Genomic DNA, 18,021 nt, shown 5'->3' on the forward strand with positions numbered 1-18,021 from the left:
GGCATCGAGGCTGGTTCCCTCGCTCCTTCCCTCGCCTGCGGAGCAGAGGGGTTATTTCCAGTCAGCCTGGGCAGCACTGAAATGTCCCTTGAGAAGCACATCAGAGCTGGGGTTAAAGCAGCTTTGGATAAGCCCTTTTCTTACTTAAAGCTGTTCCAGTCCCAACAGGTACGTGGTGCTCACTGTGCTCCTCAGAGGGATGCTGCTCCGGGTGTGGGAAAGAGATTTAAATGTTTTATTTTCCCTGGAAACAAAACGGCTGTAGCCAAAAAAGTGAGTGTTTCTGCTCACGGCAAGACCTGAACGGAGACTTCAGGCGCTGAATGCTCCTCTCCAGCTGCGGCTTCTCGAGGGCTAAGGCAGCAGGAGATGCCAGCAGGCACGGCACTGAGCAGAGGGCTCTGCAAACAGAAGCTGTAGGGCTTCAGCTTCGTGGTTCAAAGGTCCCTCCATGCAGACTGAAATTTCCCTGGGGGCAGAGATCACCCCTGTCCCTCCGGGGTGTGTGTTTGTGGGACCATACTCCATGGAGCCGGGTGCCAGCTGCGGCTGGCAGAGCCGAAAGGGACCATCCTGGTGCAGAAAGTGGGACGTTCCTCTGCAATGTCTTGACCAAGGGCTCTGCTACATCAGTTGATTCCTCCTGTGGCTTGCTGGTCTTTCAACCCACGTGCTCATTAAGGGATGTAGATAATAACCATGTGCTTTATCTCACATAATCCCCAACACAGAAGCTGAAGGCTCTGTCGTGACCTGCACCGGGTTGAATCCACATCTACTCGAGACTCAGTTGTGGTCGGTCTAAACACAACCTGACCTCAGGGGAAGACACAAAAGCGGTTGTCTTTGCCAAGGTACTGCTGGCTCAGGCTCTGTATGTGAGGCTGAGCTCAGAGATGAGCTTTTGTGCAAAGAGGAACCAGTTTGGTTGCACCGGACAGGACCATTACTTGGAGCTCTTAATGAGATTGTTGTCCTGTTCTTTGGCACAGTTTGACTCAGCAATATGTTTAAGACATGGCTTTTTTTTACTGTAAAACTAAGTTGTCTTTTATCTGATAAATCTGAAGGCAGTGAAACGGGTCTTGATTTTTTTGGCTAGAACTGAAGTGGAGCTCGTGCCTTGCCACCGCATGTCCATCCTTCTTTGGAGTTTGCAGCTCAAACGCGGCCAGACTGCGAGTTACGGGAACCAGCTAGGCTCCCCTCCTGTACCAGAGGAAGCGAAAGGGGCCCAAAAAGATGGTCTCATTGTTAAAGACGTGGTCTAGGATATCAGGGTCTTCCCAGGCAAACTTGCTGGAGTCCCGTTATCATAAGTATCTTGGTCCCCCACGTCTGTTCAAAGAGGATAACGACTGAGCCGGCTCCCTGTTAGCGGTGGGGGATGATCCGCTTGGCAGATTGACTCTGCTGTGAGCCCAGAGACACCTGAAGGGGCTCCTGCAGCCCCACTCTGTCCAGAACGGCTGTCCTGCTGCAAAACCTGAGCGAGGCCGCTCAGCGTGGGCAGAGAGGCAGAAAAACCTTGTTTGCCTGGCACTGAGCCTAAGCTAACAGGCTCTGCCAAGCCTCAGGTGCAAAATACATCGAATTATCCGTGTTTTTCTTCTGCGACCACCCCTCCCTCCCTCTGCCTGGGCAACAGAGATTTGACTGCTTCGTTTCACCCAGCTTTTGTCTGTCTGATCCCATTCTTTGGGGCAGGAGTGGCCTTCTGGCCGGTTTTGGTAGGGTGCCTGGCAGAGCGGAGCTCCCCGTCTTGCTTGATGCCCATCACTGCTGTTGTCCTGCAAATAGCAGCGGCGATTGCAGTGCAGTCGGTGAATGGCACGCAGGAACAAGCGTGCTAGAGCTGGACACAGCATCGCCACGCAGTGATATAAAAGTGTCATTAATAGTCTAGCTGAAGGGCAGCTTTACATTGTATTAGATATTTTAATTAGGGAACTGCTTCCCAGTTGGGATTGAAGCTAGTTTACTTCTACTGGGCTGTGCTTTAAATCAGCTTGTAGCTTCCTCGGTAAGAAACCGATCTCCTTGAATTGCACGAGCCATAACTTAGCAGGGGTAGCGTTTCCTTGATAGGGAAGATCAATAAATGAGGTTTATCTAAGGCTGCAGCATGCCAAAGGCGTATCTGAGCGCCGCGGTATTCGCTTTTGTCCTCCTTTGCCTCCGGGTGACTCCGCAGCATCCTGGCCACCGCGCTTTGCGCTGACTTTGGGTGGGTTGACCTTGCCATGGAGAATTAGCTTTGGGAAGGAGAGTTTTAAGCAAGTAACACCACATTGCCCATAGGTGCAGAAAAAGCAGCGTGAACATGGTAAGTCGGGAGCAGGGGGTGTCTGCGTGCTCCACCGAGATACAGAAGGGAAATAAACTGTTGCCTAATCAGACACTCCGTTTCCAGGCATCTGTTAGGCAGAGACCATGGCATTTGTCTTGGTGAAATGCGGTTATGGTGAAAGAGGGATTTTCTCCCCCTTCCTTGGGAGGATTTCGATGCATGGCAGTGATGGCAATGATGTGACCCGTGGTGCCAGAGAGCAGCTGGCAGCGGGGACCGAGCTGCCATCCCGTCAAGGGCTGTGCAGCAGAGACAGGGTCCTGCTCCAAAGCCCCGACAGTCAAAGTACAACTGAAATAATCACACCGAAAACCACAGACAACATTTTGAGGCTTCTTACTTTTGAACTATCCTGCTGACTTCAAAGACCATTTAATTCTGACATCCTTTTTAATCGAACTAACTGGAGACAGCAAAGCTGTTTACCTCCAAACATTGCCAACATCTCCCTGCATGTTCAGTGGCAGTTGCAGGACAGAGAAAACACACTACAAGAAAATTTGCTGGCAGCAAAATTTGTGTCCCCGTGGGAGCACGGAGAAAGCTTTTGAGGTGCTTTAGATTGATTTAAAATGAGTCTGCAGGTAACAACCGCTTTGTTACCCTGGATGTTGATTTCTCTCCCCATGGCTGAGAACCAGAGATGCATCTCTCTATTTCGGGATAACATTTTGTGTGTACAGGTGGCGGAAAAGGGGAGGGGGTGGTGTAGGAAAGAAAGCTCGTCAGGCTGAACAATAATGTTGGCCCTAGAACAAATAGTTCTGGCCACAAATAAATTTAGGTGGAGTGAGAAGGTTTCCAAAAAGTAAAGCAGTGAGCTTTTGATAAAGTGTCTTGATAGGAAGGGGCCAGAAAAAAGAAAACAAACCCCAAAAAACCAACATCATCTTTTCGGGTAGAGCTACTTTACTTTACATTAGGGGGTTTGCAGTACAGCTGGTTGTGGACGAAGAGGACTGGTGTGTCCGTATTGCTCTCCAGCATTCCTGTTGACCTGAGCTCCACTTTGTGAGGTTGCTCTTCACCCTGAGAAATCCCAGGCTTTCCCTTCTCCCTCCTTCCCCATGTGTTCCTTTTCCAAGCTGACAGCCCTTGTCATCTCTCTCACTCTTGCCCTGTGGCCCTCTTCTAGTTTTATTCCTTCTTTTTTTTTGCAGTGGAGTGAGCAGAACTGCACTGTGCCGTTCAGCGTATGGATTTATACAGTGGTCCAGGAGCGTTCTCTGTTGTTTTGTACGCCTTTCCCACTAACTCTTGGATGAATCATCCTAGTGACTGTGATACCAGTGGAATATACCTAAGGCAGGGGTGTGTGCCCAGGCGGCAGCTTGGGTTAACCCAGCTGACACACAGGCAGCATCGCCAAATCAGCCTCGCGGCACACAAACCCTTCTGCAGGTCTGGAACAGAAGCAGAAACCTTCAGAGTGAAGTATGAGTCATTCTGAGTTTAACAGGACTCTCTTACTCACCTGGAGCACGAAAGAAAGTCTACGTGATACGGTGGGGAGCAGAGGAAAGGTGTTATTAAAGGGGAGAAGTCATCACGCCTTTCTTTGGCGCTCGTTTTCTTCTGAGAGCACTTCTTCCATGAACACACCTTTGGTCTCTGGGACAGGGGGGTTCTTGGTGAGAGGGTAGGACAGCCGGCAGACCTCTGCCATAGAAACAGTATTGTCACTATACCCATGGGGTTTTTTTGTATCCAGAACAGTGAATTACAGTTTCGAGGTCCATCTGTTGAAGGTGTTTTGTGGGCTTTCCATGAGGAGCAGGACTGAGAGACCGTGGTTGCTGTGTGAGACCTTCTTCCCCAGGAACTCAGGCTCTGTTCGATGCGTACCTGCCAGGGAGCACCGCGCTGGTATTTTCAGAGTAATGTGACCCTCAGATTATTTTTCTGAGAGGTTTTAACAAATTTACAGCTCATTAAATTGTATATATAATTAGGGGGGGTTAGGCCCATAGGCAGCTCTTGCCATGTGTCAGTAGTGAATTTTGGTGCTCAGGCACTTTGAATGAGGAGATCCTTCTGCAGATTCTTCACAATAAAGATTGACTGTCCTAAATTATGATCTTGCACAAGCTCTGTCTTTTCAATATTCACTCCCTTTCCCAGATCGCTTATGAGCATGTTGAACAGCACAGATCCTCGGGGATATCCCTTGATAACCTATTCCCATTATGAAAATTACTTATTTCTTCTTACTCTTTGTTTCCCATTGGTAACTATTCATGCAGAAGTGCCCTTCCCCTTTGCACCACTACTACACCAATCCCAGAAGAGCCTTGGGTGAAGGACATTGCCAAAAGCCTATGAAAAACACAGCCTGCGCCAGGGACCAGGTCACCTCATTGGAGTGGTCACCTTCACTTTGAAAGAACTTGACTAACTACAAGGCAAGACTGTGCTCCACTAAAACCGAGTTGTCTTGGGCCTTGATATATCATGAGTTTGTTAATTATGGTCTTTATTGTAATCTCCACCAGCGTCCCCAATTCAAAAGCCAGATGTCCTGGTGTGTAAGTTCCCTGGGCCACATCCTGAGCCCTTTAAAAATCTGCCCTTAAGGAAATTGTCATTCCTTAAAGGCAAATTTGCCATTCCTTAAGCCAGGAGGCAGATTTGAGCCGCCGGTGGCACATCCCGGGAGCAGCCTGGCAGTTGCCTGCCTGAGTTTCTCCTGTCCTCCAGGGCTGGCTGGTGTGCTGCCCATGAATTTATTGATCTGCTTAAAACCTCTCCGTGGCCTCAATATCTAATCTGTTACAGAGAGCAGAGTGTTACAGGGCAAAATTCATTAACGTTTGTAAAGCTCATCAAGATCTTTCATGAGCAAATCCCATCATGTTTTAATATATTTTTTAAATGTCAGAAGTAAGTTCTCATTACTCATTGAAGAGCTGAAGCAAACAGCGCTTGCCAGACCCAAATATTGGAACAGGCACAGGCTGCAACTCTCTTCCTTTACCACTTTTAGGACACTTTCATTTCAACTTAAATTCCCTGCCTTGATTCTGCTCCTGCAAATCAGAAACACCCCCTCGGCTTTCCCAAATGTGGGCTCATGGATCCCCATGGACCCCCAGCCTTGGGCTTTTCAGAAGATGCCTGGTAGCTCCACAGGGGTCTGTTAGTTGTTAGCATTGCCTTGGCTTTGCAGTGTGAGATGCCAGCATGAAGAACAGCAAAGGATGGATGAGTGCCTCCAGCAGGTTTTGGATCACGCAAACCCAGGAAACCTTCCTAAAACCCTTTGCCTTCCAACCCAGCGTGGTGCTTTGTCCCCCTCCAATGGTGCTTGTACATCACTGCACACTTACTGGTGGGTTTGGCAGATGTGTCCTGGGCTACAGGGACCAAAACCACGTGCTATTCTGTTCAAGTTGACTAAGTAAGTGGCATTTTTCCCCATGACCGCAGATGTGGTCTGGGTCTCTGCAAGAGCTTCACAATGAACTTGCATTTCCCTTTGTTTTTCCTGCCAGGATGTCCGGAGGAGACATGGCCAAACCCCTCCTGGGCCATCGGAGCACAGAGGGAGACCCCAGCATCACGCCTGCAGCCGGCCGCACCATCGGGGTGCTGGGCAGCGGGGACTTTGCGCGGTCGTTGGCCATCCGCCTGGTGTGCTCCGGATTCAAGGTGGTGGTCGGCAGCCGCAACCCGAAGCGCAAAGCCGGTCTCTTCCCTTCTGCAGCAGAAGTCACCTTCCAGGCCGAGGCGGTGAAGAAGACGGATGTCATTTTTGTGGCGGTTTTCAGGGAACATTACTCCACCCTCTGTGACCTGGCTGATGTGCTAGCGGGCAAGATCCTGGTGGACGTTAGTAACAACACTGAGATCAACCATCACAAAGAATCCAACGCCGAGTACTTGGCTTCCCTGTTCCCAGCCTGCACCGTGGTCAAGGGGTTTAACGTGGTTTCTGCATGGACGCTGCAGTCAGGTGCCAGGGATGGAAATAAGCAGGTATTGTTTTCTTCTGACAAGGACCAAATCCCAATAGTTTCAGTAGCTGAGGTCTGACAGCATCGGCAAGTGGCCTGAGGCTCCAGGAGAAGGGGTCTGAGCACCAGCCGTGGCCTCCAGACACCATCCTGTAGCTTCTGCGTTTCTTTGCTCAGAAATGGAGTACCCTCACTTACTTCATGCTTTGTAGTCTTTGGACCCTCTACCTACGTGAAAATTATTATTTAATTGTCTGTTTATCTAAACACAGCCAGTAAAACCAACTGGTGGTGCCCACATGAAAGGAAACCTGTCCAGCAGAGAGGTCTTTGGCAGCCAGGGTAAATCCCCATCAGAAAGCCTGCTGGCAAGCATGATGCTCAGTGGCATAATATAGGCTTCCTTTAGCACAGCATCCCTCCCGACACACACGTTCCCAGCAGCCTGGTCTCTCTTTGCCCTATATGTATCTTTCTGTCCGTTGCAGGTTCTGATTTGCTCAAATAACCAAGAAGCCAAGCGCACTGTAGCAGAAATTGCTCAAGTCATGGGATTCACCCCTGTGGACATGGGCTGCATGTCATCAGCCTGTGAGATCGAGAACATTCCCTTGCGCCTCTTGCCAGCCTGGAAAATCCCCATCTTTTTGGCTCTGGGGCTCTTTCTGTGCTTCTTCACTTACAACCTGGTCCGGCAGGTCATCCACCCTTACATCAGGGAGCAGAAGAACAAGTTCTACAAGATCCCCATCGAGGTGGTCAACACAACGCTGCCTTGCGTGGCCTACGTCATGCTGTCTCTCGTCTACCTGCCCGGGGTGCTGGCAGCCTGCTCGCAGCTCTACTATGGCACCAAATACAGGCGCTTTCCAGATTGGCTTGACCAGTGGCTCCAGCACCGAAAGCAGATTGGTCTCCTCAGCTTCTTCTGTGCAGCTTTGCATGCCGTGTACAGCCTCTGTCTGCCCATGCGCCGCTCCCACCGCTACCAGTTAATCGAGACAGCCGTCAAGCAGGTAATGTGGGTACTCTTCAGGTCAGCGCCTGTAGTAATCTTCTACACACATCCAGATGTTGGGCTGAATATCTTGGTCTTCCCATTCACTTTCCAAAGCGTGCGTGGGACAGTGGGCATAAGCTGGGATCTGTATGAGCACTTCTTCCACGAGGCACCCACACACCGCGCACCAGGCATGCACCCACAGAGTCATAGAACGGTTTAGGTTGGAAGGAACCTTAAAGATCATCTAGTTCCACCCCCTCTGCCATGGGCAGGGACACCTCCCACCAGCCCAGGTTGCTCCAAGCCCCATCCAGCCTGGCCTTCAACACCTCCAGGGATGGGGCATCCACAGCTTCTCTGGGCAACCTGTGCCAGTGCCTCACCACCCTCACAGTGAAAAATTTCTTCCTAATATCTAATCTAAATTTACCCTCTTCCAGTTCGAAGCCATTACCTCTCGTCCCATCACTACACGCCCTTGTAAAAAGTCCCTCTCCTGCCTCTGCACTGAGGACCAGCCATCTTAGCAGGGTGTTGCCCGTGCATTTACAGCCAGGGCTAGGATCAAACTCCCTCGTGCCATTGCTCCCCAGAAGCACAGACAAGCCTTGGAAACCAGCCTTGCCCAGCACCCGGCACGTGCAAGACTGGGGCAGAGGCAGAAAAAATGCTTGGAGGGGAGAAATCCAGTGGTGGAGGGAGCATAGTTCCCCTCAACTCTTCTCCCTAGATTTTGGGAGATCCCTGTTCGCTCGCACTGACGGGCACAGTAGGTGCCTGCTGGAGTGACCAAGTCATAACCCGGGGGCTCTGTTTTGTGGAAAGTGTGTCCTCAACACAATGTGCCTCCAGGAGTTTAGCAAAATGATGGTGAAGAACTGGTCACAGTCTAAGAGAAGGGGGAAACGGAAAAGGACTTTATTGCCTTATTGAGACTCTTGGCAGTGTTTATCCAGCGCGAGATTGCTACCTTCAGGCAATTCAGCCAGCTCTGTAACTTGACAGTGGCATGGGAAAATGGGATTTTGCCCTTCTCCTGCCCCTGCCTTCCCGCTGCTCCTCCCCGCTCCCTCCTGGGATGGCACAAGCTTCATGCAGATGAGTGGGGAACCTAATCTAGGAATTGCCCTGCATCCAGTCTGCTTTCTGAGCTGGGATATTTGCCTGAGTGTTTCCAAATACTTGTCCCGCCAGCGAGGAGGGAAGGGGCCGTGGGGGCAGCGGTGAGCAGGACGGCTGGTTTGGGCAGCAGTGCCTGTTCAAAGCATCCATCAAACAACATCCTCAGACTCTCAGCTCCAGCTTCGAGCAGGTCTTTCTCGATTGCCACAGTCGCACATTAATCTCGGGCAAGCATCCTGTGTTCATTTCCCCTCTACCTCCTGTTTTCTAGCAACATCTTTGTTTAGTAAATTAAACCCATTTAATGGGCTAAAGAGGATGGTTCTAAATGTTTCTGTTTGCCATGCAGCATAAAACCCATCTTCCCTTCCATTAGTATGAACAATTTCCCCCCTAAATGCACTTAAAACGAAGGTTATTAGGAGTCTACTGCATATTGAAGCATCTGTATTTGTTTTCATGGCTTTAAACTGACTTCTCGTTCTAATTATCTTTCCAAATGCAACTTTGGGGCTTGCTGCTGTGGTTACAGGCTGTGGGAGCTGAGAGCCTTCAGCAGTTCTTCCCAGCAGGCTTCAAATCAGGTCTAGCTTTGGCCAAATGGTGGTGGGGTAAAAGAGCATGTCCACACCTCCCAAATAGGCAAATAGCGCTGGAGGTGTGAACAGGACCCAGTGTTCATCCAGGAAACCTGCTTCCAAAACCAAAACGAGTACAGATAAAATTCAGTTCCTCTATTCCTAAGCGCTCCGTTTTAACAAACCTTCGTTGTCATGCCAGGCTGTGGAGAAGAAGATGAATGTCTGGGTAGAGGAGGAAGTCTGGAGGATGGAGATTTATATCTCTGTTGGAATAATTGCCCTGGGCTTGCTGTCGTTACTTGCCATCACTTCACTTCCATCCATCGCAAACTCTCTCAACTGGAGGGAATTCAGTTTCATTCAGGTAAAGTTGACATTCGCCGATGCCAGAGAGTGATTTTGCAGTCAGGGTCAGGCCGACCGGGCCTCGAACACTTCCAGGGATGGGGCAGCGTCACGGGCGTCTCCGTGAGGATTAGCAGCAGGCTTTGCAGGAGGGAGTCTTTAATGTCTTGGCTGCAGTTCCTTCTCACCCTGCGTTTACCAGCATTAGTTACAGATCCTGAGTAAAAACCAGCCTGGGCTTTGCCTGCCTGACACCCCCCGGCAGAGTCCTCCTTTCCCCCTCGCTGTGTTCCCGGGAGCAGCGCTGCCGTTCACAGCTAAAAACCTCCCGAAGGCACACGAGTTAGAAAGGCAGAAAGCTCTGGGGTCATTTGGAGAGGGCAGGGTTGTTCCCTCCTGTGGGCAAGATCCCCCTTTGGAGATCTGCCCTTGCATTTGAGGGAAAGTGAGCTTCTGAAAAGTTAACAGTTAGTTAATATGGAATAGAGAGGTTTGAAAAGCCGCAGACTTGCCTATAAAAATGCCAGAGCTCGAGAAGCATAGAGCACTGGGTGGGATTTCAATGAAAAGTCTGTGTCTGATTCTAAAAAGTGAATTAGGAGTGTAATTTTTCTTTCTCCAAAGTGGCTTCTTTCTCCAGTGGTTTAGGAGCCTTCTTCCCACTTGCAGCGATGTCCAAGCTCCCAATGGCCAAATTCCCATAGTGACCTGAGTCCACAACATGGAACGTTCACAACCCCCAAATTTGGGGGCTGCAGCGCTCTCAGGGATGCGCTTGGAGCCAGGCTTAGGGCTAACTGATGGGGGTAGCAGGGAATGAACCTTCCAGTATTCCCTGCACCTCAGAGCTCAGTCTGAGACTAAATTCCCCAAATTCCACTCACCACGTCACTGTCGTACCCCATAGCCCTGAAGCCCCTTATCACTTGTGTTTCCTCCATCGCTGCTGCATAGCACGTGCCAGGCTTCAAGTCCCTCTGCAGTGACCCACGTGGCACCCCGACACGCGTCACCCCCCATGGGACCCCCTACCCCGGCATTCCCCCAGCGGAGCCTCGTCCGGGCATCACGTCTAACCCTTCAGAAGGGGAGGGCAGGGTTTGGGAATGCAGAGGTCAATATCTATCATCCAGCCTCGCCTGTTTGAAGCTCTTCAGCGGCATATAAATAATTCAATATTCATTAGAGCAGGAGTTTGAAGCCCGCACCCCCCACAAGTGCCCTCATCACCAAGCGAGCGAGTCAGTTCGTCTTTTTTTTACCTCTCTTGCTGTAGGTTAGTGAGTAATTATTTACACTGAGTAGAAGAGCCTCACCAGGAGAGCTTGACCCCAAGAGATCATCCCTCAGGGAGAAGGGAGACCTGGCTTTAAATCCCTCTTTCAGATCAGACAGCGGGAGCATATTAATTCTCGCCACCACGTCTCAGGGGAGGGCTGCAGCCGCTGGGACGTTGGATAAATCGATCCTGGCTTAGGCATCTCCTACCAGGAATAGCAGATGATGGGAAATACTCCTTTGCAGCCTGGAAGGAGGCTTTGAAACCCCCTGCATTTCCCTTTGGCTCCCCAGGCAGCCCGTCAGCTCTCCTGGAGGGTGCTGGCAGTGTGTCATGTCACATACACGCCGTCACGGCAAAGTAGTGGTGCCATCTCCTACCAGTGTATGTAACACGACTGTCGCATCTGCCCTTTGGGACCCCTTCCAGCGTCTTTCGAAGGGTATGTCAGCACTGGGATGAGACAAATAAGTGCGGGTCGGCTCCAAAATAGCTCTTGGCTGCCCCACATGGGAACTGGCCGGCTTAGTTCGTGGAAAGATACACCTATTTCTGTCCGCGTGGGATAAGGCATGACAGTGTGACACCAGCTCCCAGCGGATCACATGCAGGAGAGGCACAGCTGATATTGTGCCCTACTGTGGAAATACCATGTAAAAAGAGCGGGTTACAGATCTCTTAGCACGTTAGCTTCCATTTTTTGGTGTTTTTTTGTTGGTGTTTTTTTTTTTTAACAAGGACTCATTTAAATGATTTACTCTCTGATAAGTTGGTGGTGCCTTTCTTCAGGAAATGAAGAGCAGATAGAGCCACTGCTCCCAGACTCGGGAGGTTAACATTCCTGCAGCGCACTGCGATGCTCCCTGAATTAATGCGCAGCGGCACAATGTAAATACAAGGGGTGAAACACCAGACTGCTTTCTCAAATATTTGGGCTCTTTGGCGCTTGACCCTCTTCCAGTACATCAGAGGCATCGTGGTTTCCCGTGCCTGGGAAGAGTAAAAGAGAGGGAAAATGGGGTGCGCAGCCACCCCAGCCAGCCCACTTCCAGAAAATGCAGCAATTTGTTGCCATCTCAGTTGAACTGGCTACCGTGTTTGAGAGATGCTCTACCAAAAGCCACATTCGAGAGAGGGCTGGGGCTTCTTACAAATCTAGGAGCCACTTTAGTCCCTTCCTTACTCAGAGCTTCCCAAGTCTGACATTTTCCAGCAGCAGTGTGTGCACTTGTATTAGTGTCACGGGATAGTGCCACGCTCTTAAAATATGCATCTGTTGCCCCGCGGGCCAAAAATCCCATTTGGATCGTTGCTAAGGTTTTAGGGGAAAAAAAAAAACCAGTTAATTTTTACAGTCGTTCCTGCACATGTACAGTTTTCAATTAAGGACAGTTAAATTGGATACACAATTCCCTTATATGTCCAGGTTTGATTAACAGAAAACATACAGGATTGAGACACTGGATAACAGGAATGATTCGTATGTAACTCAACTTATAGCATACATTTTTAATGATCCCCAGTGATTTACAAATCAACTCTAATTGGCTAAGAAGTAAAAATGTGTATGATTGCCTTTACCTTCCCACCCTGAGAAGTCCTCCTGGAATTTGAAGGTTGAATTGACCTGGTTTCTTTCTTCGCTCGTGTATCACAAGATATAAAGAATCTGTCATCAGACCTTTTCTAACCTTCCCGTCGACAAAGTGTGAACCAGAGCCGCTTCCATGGGACTAATGACTTCACGGGACTGACGGCAGCAGAAGTCAGAAGCGTATTTGGGTCAGGAAGGGGCTGTTGGCTTTGGACGCTGCCCAGACATTTCTAAATGAGCCACATGCGACTGAATCACCTTCGCTGGTGCATTACAGGGAGCCTCGCAGACACCAAGGCGATGGGGGAGATACAGGAGTCAATACAGAACAGAAAATAGCTGCAAAGCCTGCGTTAGGAAGATACCATCTTCATACAGCCATCTTTAACTCCTTACGTGGGTGGTGGCCCCATATTCCCCATGCTGTGACAGAGAAAAAAACCCACCCTGCCCCAGCTAAAAAAAAAATAAAATTAAAAAAAAAAAAGCTCTATAGCCAAAAACTGAGAGGATAAATGAGAACAGAGCTTCAATACTCAGTGCAGTATGAGGGCTAAGCACATTGGCAAATCAGCCCCTGTGGGGTGCTCGGCAGGCTCTGCGTTGTCCTATACTGAGGATATATTGAGCTGTATATACTGAGCTAAGCTGCCATCAGCAAAACTTTTGTCTTTCGTATGCTTATAGATCAACCTCTACCCAGCTGACGGCTTGTCTGGTGGGTGCAGCCGTGGGGTCCTGCTGACCGCAGGTCCTCCAGCCAGCCGATGGCACTGGGACCCCCCCGGGCACCCCCTGCTCAGCCCCAGGACCTGGGCTGTCACCAGGCAGGCCGGCCATTTGTGTTAGGAGCAGATCAGCCTGTTGCTGCGGTCTGAGGAGCTGCCAGCGCTGTTTCCCACCATCGGCAGCTTATCCACACTTTTTTTGCCAATTAGCTTTTTTGTTTCATGTGACCCACCATCCACACGCAAAGGTGGGTCACTGAGCGCCTGTGATGGTTTGTCACCTTTTGTCCTGTTAATTTCTATTCCTGCTCTCCCCGGGTACCAGCCAAGGTTGAGAGAGAAACTGTAGAGGAACAAACTAATTATCTCCAGCTCTGACATCTCTGCCGTGCATAGAGTCCCGCTCGGGCTGACTCCAAAGGCACCCTCCACCCAGGGCAGAAAGCGCCTGCTGCCCTTGGACTTCACTCTGTCCCCTTTCCCACTGCCCCGCTTTACATCTCAAGATGGTACTTCCAACCTTTTGCCACCCAGGGATTTTTTTTTTTTCTTGCCCGTTGGAGAGAAGCTCAGAGTTGATAAATAATGGATGAGCTATGGGTCGGGTCCTGCTGTTAGGTTCAGCTGCAATCGTGGCATATTCCAGCAAACTCCCCCTTAATTTTCCAAGTGAAACCAATCTCGACCCCGTGGGTTTGCTGCTTGTTACCACTTTGGCTTAGGAATGGGACATGGCTTTTGGTAAGAAGGATGTCTGTCCCTGGAAGAGAGGATGGGTGTGGGGATGCAGGCAGGACTGAAGATGAGTTCACATCACCTCCCGACTCCTGGCACAACATTGAGTAATGCTCAGCTGTAACGCAGAGAGGAGAGTTCCTGACCTTGGCAGGGTGTTGTACAGGTGAAATCTTGGCAGGACTCAGTGACACCCACATGACTGCCTGATAGGTGCTGTAAAAGTGAAGTACCTCCATCTGGTAGCGTGTTTTAGAGCTCTCCTTCCCTCCCCTCCTCTCAGCTGCCTAAATGATTGGCTCTGAAGGTTAGAGGATTCTTTGTATAGTTTGTTGGTAACAACGTGGGACGTTTTAAAAAGTTGTCTGTGTTTTTAAATAGTTTCCCAAAAATCAAAAATAAGAAGGGATGCTTAGAATTGAGTAGTTTTCCAGCTGAGATTACTTTTTCAAGAGAAAATGATGAGTCCTTCCTCCTGTCTTCCCCTGGTCCCTTATTTCCCTACTGTGCCCTCTTTCCTGGACATACCTTCAGAAAGACCATGTTTCTTGCTGATCTCCAACTAGCTGCACCAAGCCAGGTATTTTGACTTGTAAAGGCTTCCTTCCCTAAGTTAGGGACATCAGCAGCAACATTTTCCCTGTCTAGGCATCTTGAAATTTGGTTATTTTCGCAGGCTTAGGCCAAGCGTTCCAAGTAGGGCAGCAGAGCAATATGCTACACCCGTGCTTTTCTTTGAAAACACAGCAGCAAAGGTTAATACTTGAGATGCCTCCAGGAGTGAGTGTCCAGCTCCTGCTGAGTGCCAGTGGGAGCTGGCGAGCTCAGGAGCCACCACCTCTGATGCTGGCAGGAAACCACCGGTGAGGGGACCAGTTTAAAACCCCTCTTGAGAGCAACCCTCAGAGGGAGTTGGAAATATTCAGGCAAAACATTCTCTGTGGGTGCTTGGGAGCCGTGATCTCAGCTGGAAATGGGGAAAGTTCTTGTCTGCAGAACAGGGGCTGGGTCCTTGCTGCCTCCCCGAGTGGATAAAGGGCTCTCGATTCTCCATTTCATGGACTTAGTCCATGATACAGCCTGCTGGTCTGACTCACGAACCAGCACAGATCCCTAAGACAGAGAAGGAAACCCTTCAGGGCTGTTGCTCGCCTCCAACCAGAGCATTTCTGTCTCCATAATCTCATTTTCCTGTAGATGACAGCAGTTACCTGAAGGTGTCTTTGCTCTGTGCGAAGCTACAGGCTTCACCGACTTCTGGCAGTGCCAACTGCTGGTCCAGAGCCACGACGCTGATGCCTCACGCCGGCGGTCAGCAGCCTCTCGCCAGCCACGGACCGGCAGGCGGCAGAGCTGGCAGCTGCGGCTCGGGAGGAGCGTTTGTGAGCTGCCTGGGGTTACCGGCTCGGCAGGGGCTGGGGGCCGCTGTTTTGCAGGGGAGGGGGGGCGGGAGCCCACCTCTCAGCCAAGTTGGCAGCATCTTCCGGGAAACTCCTGCTGAGTTTCTAATATCACACTTAACCTCTGATTAGAAAAAGAAAAATGCAGTCTGGCACGCTACGCAGGAAAGGTTTCCAGTCATGTTTTATTCTGTCCAAGAAATGTAGGAATATGCATTGCTTTCTCTGTGCTATATACAATTAGGAAATAGTGTAACAAAATATAGGAAAATAGCCAGACACGAAGTCCTCTGCTAACTGGCGTGTGTTTCGCTTCCTTTTAGTCCACCCTTGGGTTTATTGCCTTGGTAATCAGCACTCTGCACACACTCACGTACGGATGGTCGAGGGCCTTCGATGAGAACCAGTACAAATTCTACCTGCCTCCGACCTACACCCTCACGCTGCTCGTCCCATGTACTGTGATCCTAGCAAAAGTCATCTTCAACCTGCCCTGCATCCAGCAAAGACTTCTGCGAATCAGGAGGGGCTGGGAGAAGGGAAGATACGTGAAGTTTGTTCTGCCCAGCGCAACAGGGGAATATTCAAGCGGGGAGACCTCTAGCAATGTCTAACAGAGCCCCAGCGGTGACAGAGGATTTCAAAGCACTATCAACATTTCTATAAAGGTGTTTCTTTTTCTTAAATATATGTATGTTTTGGTATAATTGTATTGTGGGTAAATAATAAAATTTGGTGACTTTAGAAAATGGATGACCATGAAACTAGTTTAGACAACAGCAGTAGTTAAATGATATTGCTGATTTGCTAGGACAGTTATTGCCTTAAAAATGACCGTGAAAAGCCAAGCGAGCAGCACTAATACACATGGGAAACTGATGGACTCTGTTAGTCCAATCAGTCACTTGAGGTGCTGGCTGGCAGTTCCCTGGACCAGTGCTTCTCAGTTGCTTCCCCAGCTGCTCTCATAAATTTCAATGCCTTTTTTTTTTTTTTTTAAATATAAAGTAGCAGAGTTTTTCTGGGTTTTATGACAGCAAAGGTATCCTGCCTCTTGAGTGTCTGGATCAATCAAGGCAGTGAGGTTTAGAAAGATTAATTGTCTCTGTTTTTTGTCTCAATGAACTCTATGGACAAGTAAGGACAGCGATATCCATGTTATGTAGCATCTGCAGATTTTACTAAAAGCATCCAAACCTGACAGCAAGTGCAAACATCCCTGTTCTCTCAAATACAGACAGCACTGCTGGTCCTGTAAGCTGTGCCTGGTGCGCGTTTATAAGCTATGGAGCTAAAGCACTTTTTCCAACAGTATAAAAGCATTTGAAGAGAGAGATGTCCCTAACGTCGCACATCTGGTCTGCACTGCTGGCTCGGAGATGACAGCTGCTGCTGCTGCATGTTCTCTGTTTTACTAAGCCAAAGTTTCAAGCAGTATTTGATGGAAATAGAGTGAAGGTAATTACCAGAAAGACCTGCTGCTTCACAGAATTACATGGAGAATACCAAGGCCTTCTAGCTGGCCTTACATCAAATAATAGGGTGAAGCTTTTAGAAATCATTGTCACCTGAACATGCCCATTTACACAGACAAAAAAGCAGCTCTAAACCCATTGGTTTCACCAGAAATCATAACATCTTCAAACGGTCTTGCAAAGGGATCAGCAAGCCTTGACCACAACATGAAAATACAGCAATTGCACATTTTGGGCACAATCCTTCATTGCCTTACACCTTAAAAAGTTAACTCGCTAGACTGCAAAGCAGGTATCAAATGCTCTTCTGCCTTCACACCCACTTTGGACAAGGTACAGGGCAATGAAGTTTTCTGTCCTAATTTCATTTTCCACCTGTCACTTCCTATCCCTTCAAGCTCTTGCTGTTTATCAGAATAATTCTTTAGGTTCTGGACATACAAATCACCAAACAGAGAATGGACAGCCATTCACAAAGGCTCATTTAAAAGCAAGCAATCGGGATGACACAAGAGGACTACCTCAGCAAGGTCAGATACAAGGACATGACTGGAATAGCCTCATTTTCTTACAGCTAAGTAAAAGACACCACTCAGTGTTCAGTATTGCTTTGAAGAACAACAGCTGTCAGCACCAAACGAGGTACGGTTTGTGGGACAAGAAAGTACTTGTTACTAGACCACAGTTAAAATAAATGTGGGGGGGAAATGATCAACTTTGGGGCACATAAGCCCTTCTACAAGCCCACACTGCCTCTGTAACCTGGATGATTTCTACACAGATGGATGTTAACAATTCCCTGTTTAGCCTCAGATAACTGCAGTGAGTAATGTTCTCCAAATACTGCTCAAGCTGCCAGCGATGATACTGAGGGATTTCAGTTCTTGCCTAAGGCTTACAGTAATGTCTCCAAACGCCACCTCTTTTCACTGAATAGAAAGAAACTGGCATGAGGACAGAAATACCCAGATTTCATCATCGGCTGATTGGTTTTTTTAATTTATTTTTTTCCTGGCAACATAAGGAAGGTACCATTCTTTCCCACTGTCCCCTTCAGAAAACTGCGGTTATTCAGGTTTCCCCATCCATCTCCACCACCTAGCCCAGATCAGCACCTGATCAAATCACTCGCCAAGCAGATTTATTACCTGGCACTATTTATTTGTGTTTGAAAGCTGGGTTAAGTTTCCACATGGATTTGAGACAGTTTCACCCGAGTATAATTCCACCCACTCCAGCTTAACTCATCCTTGAGGGAAAACTGGATTCAGCAAGCTTGTTCTTTCAGTCTGCTCCTCCATTTCATCATCAAGCAAAGTCAACATAAAAGCATCGGTTTACGCATTTTCTGGTTACAATAGTGTATTCCAGTGCCTCTTTTTCCTATCTAGGCTTCTTTTCACATCTTTAGGTCAGGCAAGACTACTGCCTGGTGGCAAAAAACCAGAAAGGATTA

General features: G+C 49.0%; 1 protein-coding gene across 2 annotated transcripts; it reads left to right on the top strand.

Annotated features, from left to right (window-relative positions):
- Window positions 1–5,842: 5,842 nt before the first annotated feature.
- On the top strand, window positions 5,843–15,759 carry STEAP3 (STEAP family member 3, metalloreductase). 2 transcript variants are annotated; one of them, XM_009887252.1, is made up of 4 exons: window positions 5,843–6,325; window positions 6,792–7,319; window positions 9,209–9,373; window positions 15,414–15,759. In XM_009887252.1, the coding sequence occupies exons 1-4, from the start codon at window positions 5,843–5,845 to the stop codon at window positions 15,702–15,704; spliced, it is 1,467 nt and encodes a 488-aa protein (XP_009885554.1). In that variant the 3' UTR covers window positions 15,705–15,759. The 2 variants fall into 2 exon arrangements, with proteins under 2 accessions (XP_009885554.1, XP_009885555.1); XM_009887253.1 differs by having other exon boundaries at window positions 5,847–6,325; window positions 6,792–7,328; window positions 9,218–9,373; window positions 15,414–15,704.
- The last annotated feature ends 2,262 nt before the right edge of the window (window positions 15,760–18,021 follow it).

Source organism: Charadrius vociferus, unplaced genomic scaffold (genome assembly GCF_000708025.1).
Source record: "Charadrius vociferus isolate BGI_N301 unplaced genomic scaffold, ASM70802v2 scaffold385, whole genome shotgun sequence".
Lineage (NCBI taxonomy): Eukaryota > Metazoa > Chordata > Aves > Charadriiformes > Charadriidae > Charadrius > Charadrius vociferus.